Source organism: Branchiostoma floridae, chromosome 18 (genome assembly GCF_000003815.2).
Source record: "Branchiostoma floridae strain S238N-H82 chromosome 18, Bfl_VNyyK, whole genome shotgun sequence".
NCBI classification, from domain to species: domain Eukaryota; kingdom Metazoa; phylum Chordata; class Leptocardii; order Amphioxiformes; family Branchiostomatidae; genus Branchiostoma; species Branchiostoma floridae.
In genome coordinates this window covers 2,251,968-2,271,297 of record NC_049996.1, presented here as the reverse complement: position 1 = coordinate 2,271,297, position 19,330 = coordinate 2,251,968, and the positions used below count along the sequence as shown (strand labels likewise).

At 39.5% G+C, this 19,330-nt stretch overlaps 2 protein-coding genes across 11 annotated transcripts in view; both read left to right on the top strand.

Annotated features, from left to right (window-relative positions):
* The window catches only part of LOC118405237 (anion exchange protein 2-like), a 52,872-nt gene extending 45,209 nt beyond the window's left edge, over nt 1-7,663 (top strand). For 8 of the 10 annotated variants that reach the window (XM_035804629.1, XM_035804623.1, XM_035804630.1 and 5 more), the window contains one exon: nt 7,245-7,663. In XM_035804629.1, the coding sequence (XP_035660522.1) occupies nt 7,245-7,319 (75 nt within the window). In that variant the 3' untranslated portion in view covers nt 7,320-7,663. Of the gene's footprint in view, nt 1-5,344; nt 5,440-7,244 lie in introns of all 10 variants that reach the window. The other 2 variants (XM_035804621.1, XM_035804620.1) reach the window with 2 other exon arrangements.
* A 10,595-nt stretch (nt 7,664-18,258) lies between these two features.
* The window catches only part of LOC118406078, a gene marked incomplete at its 3' end in the record, with an annotated part of 12,013 nt that continues 10,941 nt past the window's right edge, over nt 18,259-19,330 (top strand). The window contains 1 exon segment of the mRNA XM_035805939.1: nt 18,259-18,376.

Here is a 19,330-nt window from a genome sequence, read left to right as displayed (position 1 = left end):
CCTCCACCCCCTCAGGCGGTCGTAACTGGAAACGAAGCCAAGCCTGTATAACTTGTTTGAAGAAGGAGCTAATGGGTGCTGGTTTACCCAAAAGATTGTCAAAGTCACATGAAGTAAGTTGTGCAAAAGGAAACAAACTTGTTCGAAACAACGGACAGGACATAAATAAAAATTTGGAACAAAACCATTCCTTGTTAAGTTGAAGTTTGGGTACCCATGAGGCTTTTAATGTTAGGTCCACGGCACGCAGATTTCGCAGTTTAAGACCGCCTTGTTCATATGCACTATAAATAGTTTTTCTTTTAATACGTTCAGGACCACCTCCCCAAAGAAATTCAAATATTTTCTTTTCATATTTGTCAAAAAAGTCCGGTGGAGGGGTCGAAAGAGAGCTGAGTAAGAAAATGAATTGTGTTACAATAAGAGTATTAATCAAGGTAATCTTACCCATAAGTGTTAATATCTTTGTTTTCCAAGGATATAATAATTTGTCAATTTTCATTAATTTTCGATCAAAATTAATCCGAATAATGTCGGATAAAAGTACTGGAATGTGAATACCCAGGAGATCTATGGGGCCATCAGTCCACTGAACGGGTAAGGGGCAGGGAAGGCAAAAATTTGTACCACATAGAGAGCCAATACGTTTTATTATACACTTGTCAAAATTCGGAGTTAAACCTGATAACGAAGAAAAATTTTCCAAGTCGGTCACTAAAGCGTAGAGAGAGCCAAGCTTCGGGGCTAGGGGGAAATTACAATCGTCGGCATACTGAGAAATTTTTGATACTACACCATAAGTCGTTAGTCCTTTAATTTCTACATTATTTCTAATTTTAATAGCTAAAATTTCCACTCCTAAAATAAACAGATATGGAGAAAGAGGGCAACCCTGGCGGACTCCACGGGACAAGGGGAAAGAATGAGAAATATGTCCATAATTTATAACCATACTACAAATGTCTTTATATAAAATTCTAATCCAGTTGATAACTCCCGCACCAAAACCAAAGTATTCAAGGGTTTTAAAAATAAAATCAAGTCTAATGGTATCAAATGCTTTTTCAAAGTCTGCTACGAAAATTAATCCAGGTAAGCTATTACGATCATAATATTCTATAATTTCTAATATTCGACGTATACTGTCACTGATGCATCTCCCTTGTAGGAAACCCGTCTGATCAGAAGATATTAAATGTGGAATAATTTGTTTCATACGCAGGGCTATGCATTTGGACAATATTCGTGAATCACAATTTAACAATGTCAAGGGGCGCCAGTTTTTAATTTGAGAAGGGTCTTTATCCTGCCCCGTGGAGTCTTGCTTAAGAAGTAGAGAGATGAGTCCGGTTTTTTGTGTATTTGATAAATGACCTACCCGATAAGAGTAATTAAACGAATCCAACAACGGTTTTTTTACAAGATTAAAGAAGACTTTGTAAAATTCCACAGGTAGGCCGTCTAATCCGGGTGCTCTTCCCGAAGAAAATGACTCTATTGAATCCCTCAGTTCCCTTTCCGTAATTAAACCATCACAACTTTTACGTTGTTCCAAAGACAAAGATACATGGGGTGGATTAGGAAAGAAAGATTCAAAAGCATCACATTCTAAGGAAATAGGTGGTTCTTTAAAAGAATAAAGTGCCGAAAAGAAATTTACTTGTTCCACTAGGATTTCCTGTGGGTCCGTTTTAATTAATCCCTCTGTCGTAACAAATTTAGTCATGTTTTTCCTAGAATTGCCTCTACTGATCATGTTCATAAAAAGTTTTGTGCATTTTTCCCCCTGTTCCATCCACTTGGCTCGCTTCCCCCGGATCATATTATTTGCTTTGGCCTGGTAAAGTAGTTCTAGCTGCTGTTTTTTATCATTTAAACTATGAAAGGTATCTATATTAAAACAAGTATCTAAGTCTTTTTGTAGGTTGACTATTTCACAAGAAAGAGCTAGTTCACTGTCCTTAGTTTGTTTTCTTTTCCACGAAGTAAATTTTATAATATGACCACGAACAGAACATTTAAAAGATTCCCACACAACGTGGGGATTAGCTGAATTCACATTAAACTGAAAAAACTCGGTGATGAATTCAGAGGTTTCCTTTATGAAAGTCTTATCACTCAAGAAATCTTGATTCATTCTCCAAAAACCCCGACCCCGAGGTATTTTGGAAGTAATTACAGATAAACCGATGAGGGAGTGGTCAGATCTCAGGCTGTCTTCTATAACGACTTTGTCAACAAAAGAAGTTAAGGAAAAAGAAATTAAGAAGTAATCTATTCTACTGGCTTGGCGCCTGCGCCTCCAAGTATAGCGTACCGTTGAAGGGTAATTATATCTGAAAATGTCCAATAAATCTAAATTGGCGCATATAGAATTAATTGCATTACGACTATTCGGGTGATAAACAGAGGACCGATGCCCAGCTCTGTCAAGTTCGGAATTCAAAGTGGTGTTAAAATCTCCAACAATAATGGTATGTAGATCAGACGCAATATGGTTATGTATGGTCGTTTCAAGGTTAAAGAAGAAATCGGGGTCGTCAGTATTAGGGGCGTAGATGTTGGCCAGACAAAAACGAGTTGAATCAAGAGTTATGTCTAAAACCATCCACCGCCCTGAGTCATCACTCAGAGTCTGGTGGATGGTGTATGAAATATTATTCTTAAATAGAATTAAAACTCCTCTACTATTACTAAGGCCATGATTAAATAAAGCTGGGCCCCCCCAATCCGACTGCCAAAATTCTTCTTGTTTAACCGTTGAATGAGTCTCTTGTAAACAAAAGATTTGATAAGGTTTATCCTTTAACCAAGCGAATATTTCATGTCGCTTTCTACGGTCGCCTAAGCCGTTAACATTATAACTACAAATGCTTACTTTCTGAACCGCCATCGAAACCAAAAGAAGATAAAGAGACTATTAAAGATATGAACTAAGGGAAGGCGACCGCAGAAAGCGAAGCGGAAAACAAATGGATTACAGTTTACATAAATAATCAAATAACAAGGGGTTCTCATAATTGATAATGACAGAACAAATATCAATATGATTACATCAAACTTAGGACACAAAAAGACGAGATACAACGTGCCATGAATGAAAGCAAAAGATACACAACAGGAGTCACGGGACATTTCGTAGTCAGAGCCAGTCATTCCGATAATCCAACCGTTTTATTACTCACTATACTTCATTTAAGCCGATAAACCGTTGCAAACTTAATAATGAAGGATGTTTAAATAAACGAAAACAAAATTATGCGAATCAAGAACCTATATCTGGCACAAGTTCAAAGCTCAACACAAAATTCTTGTTGAGGGTCACTATACCCCTTTCAAATACAAAAATAAACCATTGAAAAATTAATAGATAAACGAAGATCAAACAAACAAGTAAAAACAACGAAAATTGTGAGGAACGTGAACCTATAGGCAGTTCAAATTCAAAGTTCCACACAAATTCTTGTAAGGAGCATACATCTTTCAAACACAAAAATAACCAAGTAATACATCAATCAAGTCTAAGAAAATTCAATGTTGGGGCTTTATTTATCATAATAAGTTGTATAGAATTATAAAGACGTGAATACAAGTTTGTCACGTACAATAAAGACATATTTATGAAAGTCAATAAAGACCTACTACAAGAGTCAAGCGTTGTAATTGTTGACGACAAATGAAAAGAGGGAAAACAGTCTGAACATAACTAAAGCTGCAGTTCTAGTTCTCAATGCAAGTTTTAGGCAACGTTTCCTCAACAGCCAACAGTTCAAACGGATTAACGCGCTTCGTATCCGGTCGGTCGACAGGTGACGCAGATGCCAGGCGCTTCGCGGCGGTCTTCCTGCGCTGTGTGGAATTCTCCTCAGCTGCGGTGTCTGCATCGCCGTAATCAAGGTCCCGCGGCCCGGTCAGGTGTAGCCGTTTATCACCCTGAGTTGCGCATATTTTCCCATCTATTGTCACCCACACAGAGGAAAAGGGCTTACCGTCTTTGCCATCAGACACCATCTGCCTGGCTTGTGCTAATAAAGCTCTGCTAGCCGGAGACAGATCTGGCCTAATTGAGATGAATTGGCCAGCTTCATTTTTGACACCTTTCAACACACGCCTTGCCTCATACACTTTCCTTTTGGCCAGAAAGGTAGCAAACTTGATTATGACATGTCGGCCAGTGCCTTTCCCTAGATAGTGAATGTTGTCGATGTCGGCAACCGCAACATTGACTTTCAGAGTTGACGTAGCGAACTTCAAGAAACTCTCCGGGAGATCTTTATTCTCACAGTTACCCGGGAGTCCCCAGATGCGTAGGCAGTTTTTGCGCGAATACTGATCAGCGTGCAGCTGTCGCGCTTCTAGTGTAGCAATTCTAGCTTGAAGCTCCGCAATGAGGCGACTGTGCTCTACAAAGTTCTCGTCGTGCGAATTCAGAGTGTCACCCATCCGTTCAATGTCAGCTTTCATAGAGTCCATTTTGTCGTTTAACTTGGAGAAGTTAGTAGAGTTCTCAATCTTCATTTCTTCTAATTTGATTAGGAGCGCCTCCATAGTGACAGTGTATGTAAGACGAAACAGAAGACAATAAAAAGTCACCTACTTAGAACATCCTCGGCTCGACATATAGCACACAAACCGTAGTTGGATAATTCAGGAATGGATTCAGGCCTTCATTGTGGAGTCCAGTCCTTTCGCCCGGCCCGGGTTCCTGTTGAGAGTGCTGAGTGCTGCCGCGTCACTTGATGGAGGAGGGGGGCAGCTCACATACACGTCGCCGGTCATGGAGAGCCAAAAACAGCTTTGGAGACGTAAAGTGATCCGGGTTTTCAGTCCTAGTTACTCTCCAAGGTCTTATGCAGCGATGTATACAGGAGACAATCCACCAAATATATTTTCGACGTGTTATTTTAGTAATTTTTACTGCTGCGATGTGCAAGCCTCCGAAACACGTGCAGCGCCCTCTACCGAAGTTTCCGAATCCCTCAATTATTGAATCTTACCTTTAATCTCAAAATAGATAGAACTTAACAGTCTGATAAACACAGCAGGTCTTTTCTGCTCAAAACATCTTGATTATAACTTCTATTAACAGGCTTCTAACATACTTTACATTTGTATAAGTTACTGTTACTTTTACAGTCACTGTAGTACTTACTCTGCAAGTGTTCATGTATGTCCCTAATAGTATATAGTACATTTTGTAGTATTTAGGGTCTAGATTTATCAGTAGTTTTATTTGATAAGTGCTGTCAAACAGGAAGCATCGGAGGAACCCTGTAAGGTACATTTTTTTGCTAGGCCCGAATACACTGTAGAACACTAACGTTTAATGTTGAATCGTATCTAGCTGGACAACCCCACGTCTAGAGTGGACCCAGATAGAGAAGATGATGACTTTGATGCGTGACAGGAGTCGCTAATATTAGAGTATGGCATGATGAGGTATACGATGTGCTTGTCAGTGTTCGCAGTGTCTAACCGCTAATCTTTGTTTTGTACTTTTTGCTTCATTAACGCGTTTGGTTTTTGTGGTAGTGTGCTTCTAACTTACAGCTTTTTTTGTCTTTTAGAATCTAACATCTAGTATTTAGTTGTATGCTGCCAAAGTAACCGTTTGATGGCCAGAAAGTAGTACTTTGTCGGTGTAGACTTTAGTCGTAGAATTGCAATTTGCAAAAAACAATACATTAGAATTAGAAGATTTTGCAAGTTTTTTGAGAAATAAAATAATGGTGCAAATGTGAGTGATAATGATACGTAAAATATACAGGATAAACATTAACTTATTCTCAAATCATGTTTTACATTTTGATTCCTGTATTTTGATTCCTGTATTTTTCGTTTTCAATTGCACCATCTCAAAATCTCCAAGCAAAAAAATTCCCCAAATACAATTGTTACGCACTAAGCTTATAGGTTTCTGTTGAGTTTGTGAATGATCAAAGAACTCTACATATAGCAATGGCTGCTGCCCTATATATGACCAGAGGCAGTGTTTGATTTTGAAACTAACTAGCCTGGTATAAAGGTTAGCAAAGACTGGTCTCAATTAACAGTTGTAGTGTCATTGAGTGTTTTTACTAACTTTAAGTACATTTTCAACCCTTTCCTTTATAACAATTTCTAATAGAATTATGTTTTGTTTTTTTATTAAGCGCAGTTTTATGATTGATACTAATGATTTGCATTTGGCTATTGCTTGAAGTAGTTTTAAGCTGGCAGTCTGTGTAGGAAGTATCTGTTGCTGTTGTCATAATTGTATGTCATGTCGCATATGGCTTGCCTTGCTATTAGGGCTGGGTACCGGTACAGAAAATTCAGGTCCAGGTCCAGTTCAGGTCCAGAGGATCAGGTCCAGGTCCGGACCTGAACCTGGACCTCGATTCATTATGACTCATACCAATGGTCAATTTCATTACAAAGAAATCTGTTCGGTGGAGTACTAGACTTACACTGGCGTTTTGTAATCCTACAACGCTAACTGCACCTGTACAATTGGCTGTAAAACTTGGTAGAAATTACTGTAATTTCTACTCTACTTCACTCTTGTTATTTTCTTCCACCTGCAAGTGCCAAAACGTGTGAATGCCTGATAAAATAATCCTTTAATTTTCTAACCGGTCCAACATCCGGTCTACCTAATTTTTTCAGGTCCGGTTTTTCTGGACCGGTCCAATAAGAAAAACCGGTTTTGTACCGGTACGCTGTACCAATACCCAGCCCTACTTGCTATTGTTGTGAAGTTTAGTTGACATTTGGGAGACAATGCATGTGTCTGTGAGTTTTACTGTTGATACACAACATACTCTTAACACACAACATACCTAAGCATCCAAAGACAACCAATGTTTTTAAAATCTGAACAGCAGAATTCATGATCAAAAGTGGTTTACACTATATAATTATGATAAATTTCCATTGAACATTTTTCAGGTTGGACATACAATTTATATCATTCAGTCCATAATCCTTGCAGGAAGCCATGGTGAAAAACCTGTCGTTCAAACCTAACAGTGAAAGTTCTTTTCAGAGTATTTATATCATAGCCACTTATTTTAAATCAAATTTATTTTTTATATCATGGATTATGAAACAAGATGGTAAGTACAAGTAGAGGACCACAGACACCAAAAAGTGGTCATTGAGCATTTTGAGAATGATGCCATGAAACAATTGCATCAACTGCACCCAGTACAAAAATTTGACGTAACACCAATTAAAATATTTCTGTCCCTTTTTTTTTCTAGCTGGATGCTGAGAGTGATGGAGATGATGATGATGAAGATGTGGATGCATATGACACTGCACGTCTTCCATTCTAAACAACCAATCACAAGCCTTGATCTTCTCCTTCCAGCCAATCATATGTAAGAACACTGACTGCATGTCACACACACCTGCCATTCTAAAGAACCAATGACAAGCCTGGATCTTCCAGTTCCAGCCAATCATATATGCCAGAGCACCAACTGCAGGTTTACAAACCTGGTTCTGTCATTCTGAACAACCAATCACAAGCCTGGATTTTCTAGTTCCAGCCAATCATATGTAAGAACACCAACTGCAGCTTCTTTGTGATTGGTTGAGAGTAGTCTTTAGTTAATTTGTGTTTGAGACAGTTTGAGATGCATTGTTTTATCAATTTGAAATTGAATTTTGCTCATGAGAAATAAGAATATATCTAAATATATGCAAGAAAAAGTGTTCTGAGAATGCATTTTGTAAATGAAATTCCACATAGTAATTCAAAGCAGCCTATGTGTACATTTGTATCTAAAAAAAGTTGAATATTTCATTAGGAAATTAAGAACTGAACGATATTCTTAGATAAAACAAACTCCTTGCTTAGATGTGTTTTATGAAATTCAACACACGATTGTACAATGTACATTTTTCCCACCAAAGCAATTCAATGCTGCCCATCTTATTTTGAAAAGAATTTAAAAGAAAAGTTTCTAATAGTATGTGAAGTTAGAATTAGTATCCAACTTTACCATGTATGACAATGTGCATCATTCACGCAAGGAAAAATATAGGAGAAAAAGCTTGAGAAGCCAATTGTTTGGTGCACTGAAAGTACAATGACATTATATAGAATTATTATATCCATGTACATGTAATAGATATTTTTATCGTGCAATCGGAGTGAAAATGTACCAATGAGTATTGTGTCATATATGCACAAATGTTGATGTTGCAGTGGCCAATAGTTAGTATATAGAACGAGTAAACTGAAGAAAATTAAAGACAGGTTTTTCAAGAATTAACTGACAGTGTGTAAAATGTAACACTCAGGGTTTCTGAGCATTGTTACTGGTTTTAGAAAACAGAAGTTTCTTGCGACTGAAGCTAGGAGCCAGGATTTCGAAGAATACTGTGTGTAAAATGTAATGTTCCGGGTTTCTGGGCAGTGTTGTTCGTTTTAGAAAACAGGAGTTACTTAATGTAACTGATTGAATTGTTAAAGCTAGTAGCTCCAGAAAAGATTTAGTTAGGCCGTACATAAGTCAGTTTTGCCTTAGATAAATAAGGAAAACGTCTACAATTTGGTCAGTCTCGTAGTATTTGTATCAAGTACCCACAGAATATGCCAAATGATAGATTTGAAGGCCTTTAAAAACTAGACATTCCAAGATATATCAAGAAGTAGATTGCTTAAAAAGTTTTATACATTTTGTATATCCAGTACTCTACAAGAGCCATATACTAAATTAAAACCAAAGTGAAGAAAAGAAGCAATTTCAGGGGGTTTGTAGTTCAATGCATATTAATATATGATATACACATATATTAAGTGTATGGTGCTCCATAGCCCTACTTAATACATAATGTAATGGGTAAAATACTGCCATATCCTTAGGTGTTTGGAACTCTTAGTAGCTAACTACTTTTTGGGTTTTCAGTCCACCAGGGAAGTACATGTATTGTTAGTATTACTAACACTTTTATCATATGAAAAACTCCACCAAACTTTTACCAGCTTCTGTAAATCGCAAAACTCATTTGCAGTGGTTTATTTTATGCTCATTAAGGACAGAAAGGGGGGGGGGGCTAAAGACCTTAGATAGAACTCTGGACACCAAAATTGATTATTACAAATTAAGAACACGATTGCAATGTGGAAATAACAAAAAGACCCATACCATAGCCCTACCCACCTCTGTCAAAAACAAATATGCAAATATGTGATGTAGCCACTTTCTAATTGGTCGATCCAGTACCTGCCAGCCTCTCATTGGTTGAACTGCTAATTGTGATGGACAGATGGTCTATTCTGTGCTTTTGTATGTAGAACTGTAACTTTGATGTTTATACAATTATACAGAAAAATGTTTAATCCAGAAGAGAAGGAAATTACCAGTGATGTGCACTTGGCTGGAATGCTGCTATATGTGTAATGAAGAAGAAATGTAATGAATGTTGTACACTTTGACTAGGACTGTCTCCAGAACCCATCTATCCAGGGTTGTAGCCAGCCTGAAATCATTTTCAGTCCCCTTGATTTTGAATGGGAATCCTGTTGAGCACTGAAGGCATGGCGTGACGTTGCGCGTCATTTCTAGGGGGTCTGGGTCCCAGAAAATTTTTAAATCAAGACCCTCTGAAACACTATTTCCTGCATTTTGAGGTGCAAATTTTGCTTGTAGACTAAGCTGTTTTATTCAGTTTTGGTGAAGAAGAACACATGGGTTTCAGTTTTTTTATATCTTTACTTATCGATTTTTGTCTGTCCCAGGGGATGGAATGGGGGAAACTTTTTTCAGTCCCCAGCTGCAAAATTCCTTCAAAGGACTGAAGGACAGGTGCTGGCTACAACCCTGCATCTATCTGTCCCTTGACTAAAAATCTTGTTTTACAGAGACAGAAAAAATTTGTTTCCAAAAAAGATTTAATGACATAAAAACATGTTTTGTAACCCTAAAATTGCAGATTGACAAACGGAAAAAAATAACATGGGCTTCCAAATTCCAATTGAACCAAATTTTGCATTTTTTCTTGCTATGTGCAACTTTTATTATAGTGGTTGATGCCTTTCAAATGTAATCTAGAAATTTAAAGTTGGAGACAGTCCTGATTGGATCAGAGAATTTATAGAGAATATACTGTTTGATCAAAGCCACATTTACTTGTAGCACTCAGTCTCTTAAATGTACATAATGTGTTAACCAGATTGATTGTAATTGTTATAACTATATTTGAAATGTCTTGGTGTGCCTACATGTACATATGAGATATGCGCAAATCTCCGGAAGATATGGCCAGTGAAAGTTTGTCCAATAAGTGTTTGGTAATGAAGCCATAATTGCTATCTATCATTAAGTTAGTAGAACTGTTGTTCTATGTACTTAAAATATCACCTTTATGGAATGGAACTATTGTTTTTCCTGGTCTTTGATATACAGTCAAATCTGTACAAGTGAACACCTCTGCATAAGGACCACATGGCCATTGATACACATGAATGTATACAGTCAAACCTGTACATAAAGACCACATGGCCATTGATATACAATCAAACCTGTACAAGTTAACACCTTTACATAAGGACCACCTGGTCATTGATATACAGTCAAACCTTTACATGTGATCAACTCTACATAAGGACCACCTATGTTTTTTGGTGATTCCAATTTGCATTGACAAAAGCTGTCACCTGTCTACATATACCAGATTTTAATGGTCCCTGTAGTGGTCTTCTTGGACAAGTTTGACTGCATGGTCTTGGTAGATTATTAACTATTGAGAAAGTAATAAGTTTATTATGATCATGTCAATCAAGTTCCTACCAAGAATTGTATTTGTCAGTTTGTCTTGAATGCTGTTTTGAACATGTGTGTAATTGATATCATTATTTAAATTAATGATCTTTGAATACTTTGTCAATTCTCTGCAGATCTGAGTGCCATAGTTGCTTTTGCACAAGCAAATTTCAAGACCTTTTTCTTTGTCTGCATTGTTTGGATGAAAAAAACAGCACACTTATTTGGAGATTTTTACATCAAAACATGAATGTATCATTTATGTTTTTTTGTGGTATTGAAATATTGAATATGTCCTGTGGTACTGATAAATGTACATGCTTTGATTCTTGGCTGCATGGAAAGGAATACCCCGCAGCCGTAGTGCCAAGTTTCACCTATTTTTGTATCGCATCATCAGCCAAAAATAAAGCAGTGCTTTGAGTAATGGTGACTTGTATCTGTATCTGGCTTGTTTGTGTTTGTGTGTGTGTATCTGTGATTGTCTCTCTCTCTCTCTCTCTCTGTGTATGTGTGTGTGTGTGTGTGTGTGTGTGTGTGTGTGTCACAGGAGAGATGTCGATCCAGTGTGTGTGTGTGTGTGTATGTATATGTCACAGGAGAGATGTCGATCCGGTGTGTGTGTGTGTGTGTGTGAGTGTGTGTGTGTGTGTATGTATATGTCACAGGAGAGATGTCGATCCGGTGTGTGTGTGTGTGTGTGTGTGTGTGTGTGTGTGTCACAGGAGAGATGTCGATCCGGTGTGTGTGTGTGTGTGTGTGAGTGTGTGTGTGTGTGTATGTATATGTCACAGGAGAGATGTCGATCCGGTGTGTGTGTGTGTGTGTGTGTGTGTGTGTGTGTGTGTCACAGGAGAGATGTCGATCCAGTGTGTGTGTGTGTGTGTGTGTGTGTGTGTGTGTGTATGTATATGTCACAGGAGAGATGTCGATCCGGTGTGTGTGTGTGTGTGTGTGTGTGTCACAGGAGAGATGTCGATCTGGTGTGTGTGTGTGTGTGTGTGTGTGTATGTATATGTCACAGGAGAGATGTCGATCTAGTTATTCCAGTAGAATCGTCGATTCTCCTAAGAGAGATCTCGATCGGAGCTGGTCCTAGGGCCTACTCCGATCGGGGTCTCTCCTAGGAGAATCGACGATTCTACTAGTATAGATTGCGATCGGGGTCTCTCCTAGGGCCAACTCCGATCCAAACTCAAATGATGCTAAGCTATTGGAAACAGACTGCGATCGGGATCTCTCCTAGGAGAATCGGCGATTCTACAAGGAGAGACCCGGATCGGAGTTGGACACAGACACACGCACACAATACGTCTTCAGTATTGAGCTTCACACACGAGGACATAGAAGGCCACACCAATTTAATTTGTTGGTTCTCGGATTTCCCAACCCATTTTTTTCTGATTTGGAAAAAAAATTAGACCCAAGAAAAATAATATAGGATTTTGCTATTGCAGACCTTTAAAAAAAAACATTCCAGGGGCACATACTGCTGATAAACCAATCAAAGGGCTTATTTGCAGTCACGTGATCAGAACAGTGGTATAAAATCAAAGGAAGCGATTTATTGGATAAATCATGCCATGGAAAGATGAAAACTTGACTACTTACCTTGTTTTTTTCTGTTATTTAAGTTCACCACAGACTTTTAAAAACGTTTGGAATATTAACTTTGGTAGATCATATTTTTGGTGTCTCTGCAGCATTTTCAATGTATCATAATATACTTGTGTGATTCCCTTTCCTATGGTATCAAAGTTATTATGGTTGTTAACTCATGAAACAAGCACCAGGCCTGCTTACGTGAGAGGGTCACAAAAAAATGTGCCCAGATTATCCTGCTTCTGTTCAACACTGTATCGTCCTGTTGGTATTGGCGCATGTCAGTGATTCAATCAATTCTCTTTTCACGTCACGTTGTAATCTTTGACGTCGACCCTAATGCACGATCTACGAAAATACGATGTCGCGGTATACGCCAGTTATCTACTAGATTATCTGCACGTGTCAATGAGGACTCCTAGTGGTCTAAGTTGTTTTTGCAGCGGCGGGCAACAGGTGTGCCTGTAATGATATTTTTCGCCGTTAGGCGACGCTTTTGACCCATGTGTGTTGAACACAGTTGCTATGGTGGAGACCATCGTACAAGACCTGTATAAGAGTGTTTTACCGGCCGTATCATTTCTTTCTATCTTCTTCTTTCTATCTTTAAGTTACAATTTCGGCTATTTCTTTGATGTTAAGGAATGTGGCCCTGGTAATTTTTTTTCTTCAAAATAAAGATTGGGTCATTATGTTTGTTTTTTCATTAGTTGTTAACGTTACGATCTCCGCATCAAAGGCACCACAAAGTACGGCAAAAAAGTTGATTCCTTTGTCCTCCACTGTCTAAGAAAGGAAGTCGAACCCGATAATTATCTAGAGTAGACACATGCTATATTGTTCTACGTTATTTGTCTGTCCTTTTATGTTACCGGCAATTAGCATTTGGGCAAGAATTTGCGAGTAATTCATCATTAACGTTTGCCAACAATATCCAATTGTCTGGCATTAAATACATCACTGTCCTACAAAACCAGGCTTTTTAGATATCATTGTTCCAAAGATTTAAAAAAAAATTGCTTGCCTTTTTTCCCATAACTGTTTTGTTTTCCGTAATAGGCTATGTTTATTTGATTATATGGATGACATCCGTGGGCGCATCAATTTTCGTCCGTTTCCAAATTATAAAACGCTTCCGGCCGTCCTGTAAATCGTATAAAGCAGCTGCAAAGTGATTAACGCTGGTTCACCTTTATCCGAGGGTAACCTATATTCGTTGTTTGCACACAAAAACGTATCAGTAGTAGTGATATAAAGTCGACGGACTGTGGGTTCAAATGGGAACATTTTGAAAATATTGCAAATTTGAAACCACTGTCCGCAGACTTAATACTCCTAAATGTGCTGTTTTTAAAGACAACAGAGTAAGGTTACCCCACGGATAAAGGTGAACTATCGTTAAATATATGCCGTAAGTTGCAAAAAAAAATCACAAGACGAGATGAAGGTGAGCTTATGAAGTTTGCAAAACTGTGTCAGGCAAATGGACAAATAAGGTTGATTCAGTGACACAGAACTGATTATTTTTGAATGACGGAAAATGGGGTGTTGTCAGTCAAAATGTGTCCTAAAGTAACACATTTTGACAGTGAACAAGTAGGGCATATATGGGTGCTTAGGTATACCAAACAGGATATATTAAGTGGCCAAGGTCTCTCTTTAGTATCCCCAAATCACGATTTTGATACGTTCCCTCATTTTTTTCTATTGCCTTGTTAGTGAAGTTCGTCGCCAAAAGTGTACAAATATACGGCCGTAGATGTCACTATTTGGGAAGGGACAGTGAAAAAGTTGGACGCCATTATGGAAGTAGTATATTGACACAGAACACAGCATGGCAGAAAAAAGAAGAGAGAGAAAATTGAAAGTGAGCTGAGGAAGCTTGCAGAACTGTCTCAAGCAACCGTGGTATGACCAAATCAGGCTGGTTCAGTGCCACAGTATTATTGTCTAAAGACAGAAAAGGGGGCGTTGTCGGAATACAACGGCGAAAACATCGAAAAACTACACAGTTCAAGAGACAGTGTACAAGTAGTGCATGAAATTATAAAGGTGTATAGAGATAACAAACGATCCAGGGGCTCTGTTTAGTATCACGATTATGGTCTTGTGTAACGACAGGATGTTTGGTCTATACCCAAAGGTTAAAATGGTATTAAAATAAAAAGCCTTCTTATTTCAACCCCCTTGATTATAGCTTGCAAACCCACCCAAATATAATCTATGCCCAGCTAAATCTTCTCACATCTTATCCGTCTACTTGGCCAATTTCTTCTATTTCCAGCAACCTAAGACATTGTCGATTGGCGAAGATAATATCGTGGCTTTCAGAGTTTCAGGGCATAAAAGAGAAGATATCCCCCAAGGTCTAGCATTTGTAGGGTATACTTATGTCTCATCTGTGAGGCAATGGACGAAGATTTTCCAGACAATGCACAGAGTAGAGTTGATCCGATTCTGAGCCCGACTTTGGTTTAAATTACCCGTATATAAGCAGTATCCGTACCCGTCTATCCAGTTTTTGTCACGCACGTTGTTGTCAATGAGTTAATGAACCGCGTAGACTATATGGGCGTATGTCATGTCAGGACATTGAATTGACTTTATCAAACCTGCATTCTCCCATATTTTCTCCATTCCAAAGACGAAATCACCAGCATCTAGAACATTCATGTGTTGTCTTATATCATTCCAACCCAGCCACGTATCTTTCCTTACCTAACGTACTATTAACGTACTGCGACGTATTGGGTCCGGTAAAGACTATAGAAGGAGTTACTCCAAGGCCGTTAACCTCATTTAGTGCCGACCTTCAATTCCGTTATGACCTTCAAATCCGTAAACATGTGACAGTATTTTGCTGTTCACTGCTTTTTCATTTATCATCAAATACTAATATTTTACATCAAATGAGTAAAATGTGAATCATAATTTGAAATTCTTCATAGGAAATATAGGCTGTTGTCACAGACAACGTCTGTTGCGTTGTGCCAAGTGCTTGCTTGCAGACAAAGCATGAACTATTTTACGTGAGGTCATATAGTTCAAATTATACACTCAATACGCTGTAACAAATCGACATTATCAAACCTAGATTGTTCTGAAGCAGTGTCCCATGCTGTGCAGGCATACATGTGTGTTGGGCCACATTGACTTAGTTTTGTGGATGACATCAGCGCGCACAAAATTAAAACAGTGGCCACATATAATGTTAGTTCACCTTTATCCGCGGGGTAACCTATATCCGTTGTGTTGCTAAACAGGGTATCCAGAGATATCATGTCGATAGACAGTAGTTTGAAATTGTACTATTTTCAAAATATTGCAGTTTGAAACCATCATCAGTCGACTTGATGTTCCTAATTACATTGTTCTTAAAAAGAACGGATAAAGGTTACCCTACGGATAAAGGTGAACTACCGTTAACCAAATAGCATCCCTTGTCACTTAGGATTTTAAAATCTCTAAGCAGATGCTACGGTAGTATGAGATAGTGTATTTCGCTATCGGATAGGTAACAATTGGATTTTAATAGTTTTTTTTTTCTTGACGACTGGAGGCAGATCCTCCGATCGCATACACAATCTTAGGCCGGCTTCACTCCTCTGCCAGCCTTTGATACTATCTTATGCTACCGTACGATCTGCTTGGAGATTGGAATTTTATGGTTGCCAGAGGCTCTGCTCTCCAGGGTAAGGGGGCACATAGTCAGGGTATGGGGCCACAGTGCCCTTGTTCCCTCTTAAAACACGAATGCCAATAAAAACATTATGAAAATGGCGACGATTGTCTCTTACAGTCTTACTGGAGGTGAACATAAGGCATTAACGAAGCCTGGGAAAGAATGGACTGGATGTTTAGTCCTGTGTTTTAGCAGCATTTTTTTTCATTCATTTTTCTTTTATTTCCCCCTCGCACATTACTTTTGGACCCCCAGAGGATGTTATCCAGAACATTAAGTCAGTGTGGCCTTATGTGTGGTAGAAAGATGGTGTTGTATACAAGGTGTGGTGTGCTGATGTTGTGATAACGGGGCTGACGTGTTTCATCATAAATAGTGATCGCTTCAGTCTAACCATGACAGCTTTCACCTGGTCTTTCCAGTTCAGTTGACGGTGACAATTCGCTCAGTCGCAGCGAAGCCGCAGCGTAGTCGCATGGAGGTCGCAGTGTAGTCGCAGGGATGTCGCAGCAAAGTCATCGTGCAGACTAGACTAGAGTAATTGAAGTGTGAATTATTAAGCCGTTCATACGTGCGCATGATATTCAAGTCCGTTTTTTTTTATATTTGGTTTTTGGACAGACGAGAACAATGTGGCACTGCAGTCAAGTCAAGTTATTTAACAGTGCCACATACACTATACAGACAGAAGGTAAAGGAAGTCTTCTCTTTTACCTTCCCGACCGAAGTCAGGTACTCATTTATAGACCTGGGTGAAGTGAGGAAGGTCGTGTTAAGTGCCTTCCCAAGGGCACAACGTCGGGGGGAACGGCGAGTATCGAACTCGGGACCTCTAGATTCCGAGCCGAACACTCTACCAGTTGCGTCACACACGACTCCACGAGTGTGGTTTGAAACCAGCTTACTTCGCATGTTGTCTGGCTATATTTGTTCAATTTCTACAAGAAATTTAATTTTCCAAACGGACTGTGGAGCCTGGTCGGGGCTAAAACTTCCATACGCACCTCATACGGACTTGTACGCACGTGTGAACCAACCTAAAGGTGGGGGCACACCTGCGTATATATCTAAGTCCGTATGAGGCGCGCATGGGAGTATTTACCTCCACCAGGCTCCACAGGTCGTTGGAAAAATAAACTGGACAGACGTAAACAGGTAACATGTCAGACGAGTTAGCTGGGTCGCTAACCATACTTCTCGGCCAGCTAACTCATCTGGCATGTTATGTAACGTTATCTGTATTTGTCCAATTTGTACTATTTTCTCCGCGACCTGTGGAGCCTGGTAGAGACTAAGAGCTTCATACGCACCTCAAACGGACTTGAATATATACGCATGTGTGACCCCACCTTTAACAACCCTACAGCTTGCCTGTCAAGAAACAACTTACTAATTCTGGAGCATCACGCAATGTTTACCCTGAAGATGCCCCCCTCCCCCAAGTATACATTGCGTGCGTTATTTTGGCTGTCACCACCCTTATATCAGTTTGAATTGAATCAAGACCTTTATTGTCCACTGTACTAGTGAGTTTGAACCCGGCTGTGTCGCTCATCCGACATGCACGCTACCGGAAATGGTTGAAGTTCTTAGGATGGGGAGTAAAGCTGTGGTTCGTTGTACATTGTCAAAAATAGCCAGGGGGATTTCCACCGTACACTACAATGAACCTGTAAATATTGTACATAGCATCTGTTTTCTCGGTCAAGACAGGTGAAAAATAGCTCTTCGGTGAGCTAAACTCAGGTTCAAGATCACTTTTTAATCACCATTTTTAGGATCACAGTAGTCTAGGCGATCGGTGCAAAAATTGTGCAAAATGTGGTAAAAGCATGGAACTTGGCAAGAGTGCTCTGTACAACAATAGAAACAATTCTAGTGGTGAAGCCAATACACGTCCACACAAAAATGTGTTAAGCATACAAAATGTAGTCACAAAAATATAACTTGCCGACAACAACACATTTATGGCATACCAGCTTTTACGATTGTATAAAATTTATTGTAGTATATGCTGGTGATTTCGGCTTTGGAATGGGGAAAATATGTGACAATGCAGGTTTGATAATGCGGATTTGTTACAGCGCTATGGAGAGAATAATTTGTACCATATGACCTCACGTGAAGTAGTTAAATGCTTTGTCTGTCTGTAGCCCCACCCTTGAAGGGATACAAAGACGTGATGTCAACAATATGCGTGATAGCACTGGTACAAACTGGATAGACAGGTACGGGTACACTAACGTATGGGGCGTTTAGACCAAATTCAGGCTCAGAAGCGAACCAACGCTACACACCGTACGTGTCCCCAAGACCGTCGTCCGTTTTCTGACAGGTAAGACATATCTACTCGACAATTTCAAATATTGCAGGATGCATTCTGTTTTTATGTCGTGGTGGGTGAAAACCAAAGGCGGCGGCACCAAATTTCGTTTGGGGGGGGGGGGGGGGCGAACTTTTACTGACAGAATTGTACAGCACATGTAGCGTCGAAGGCGCTACCAGTCGCGCCGGAGGCGCGACCATCCTAGGGGGGTCCGGGGGCATGTTCCCCCGGGAAAATTTGAAATCTTGACCCTCTAAAACGCCATTTCCTACGTTTTGACGCGCATATTTTGCTGCCAGACTAAGCTAAATTTGATGACAATTCTGTTAGAAAGACACATGGTTTTAGCGAGGGCGATGCCCCCAAAATATATTCACGATTCCGAGTGTCGAAGGTGCAAGCTGTCGCAAGGTTGGTCTGGGAAAATTTCAAAATCTGTACCCTCTGAAACGCCATTTTCTGTATTTTGGGGGACAAATTTTGCTGAGGGACTATGCTAAATCTAATGTCATTTTTGTGAATGAAAGAGATGTTTGAGGGCAATGACCCACGCCTCAACAAATTTTCACCATGTCGTTGTGAGCGCCGGAGGCACAAGTCATCGCTAGGGAGGTCCGGACAAAATTTTGAAATCTTGACCGCCTAAAACGTCATTTCCTGCATTTGAGGCCCACATACTGCTTGTAAACCAAGTATAGTACGATAGTAAAATTTCTATTAGTTAAAAAGGTTTTTAAGAGCGACGCTCCCGCAACATATTGTCCTGCGCCGTCATGGCCAAAGACGCGAGCCGTCACAAGGGAACACTGGCGAAATTTTGAAATCGGGACTCTCTGAAACGTCATTTCTTGCGTTTTCAGGCGTAAATTTTCCCTTTAGACTAGTTTGATTTAATGAAATTTCCATCATCAAAAAAATACACAAGGTTTCAGCTTGATTTTCTGGGGGGGCGACGCCCCCCCA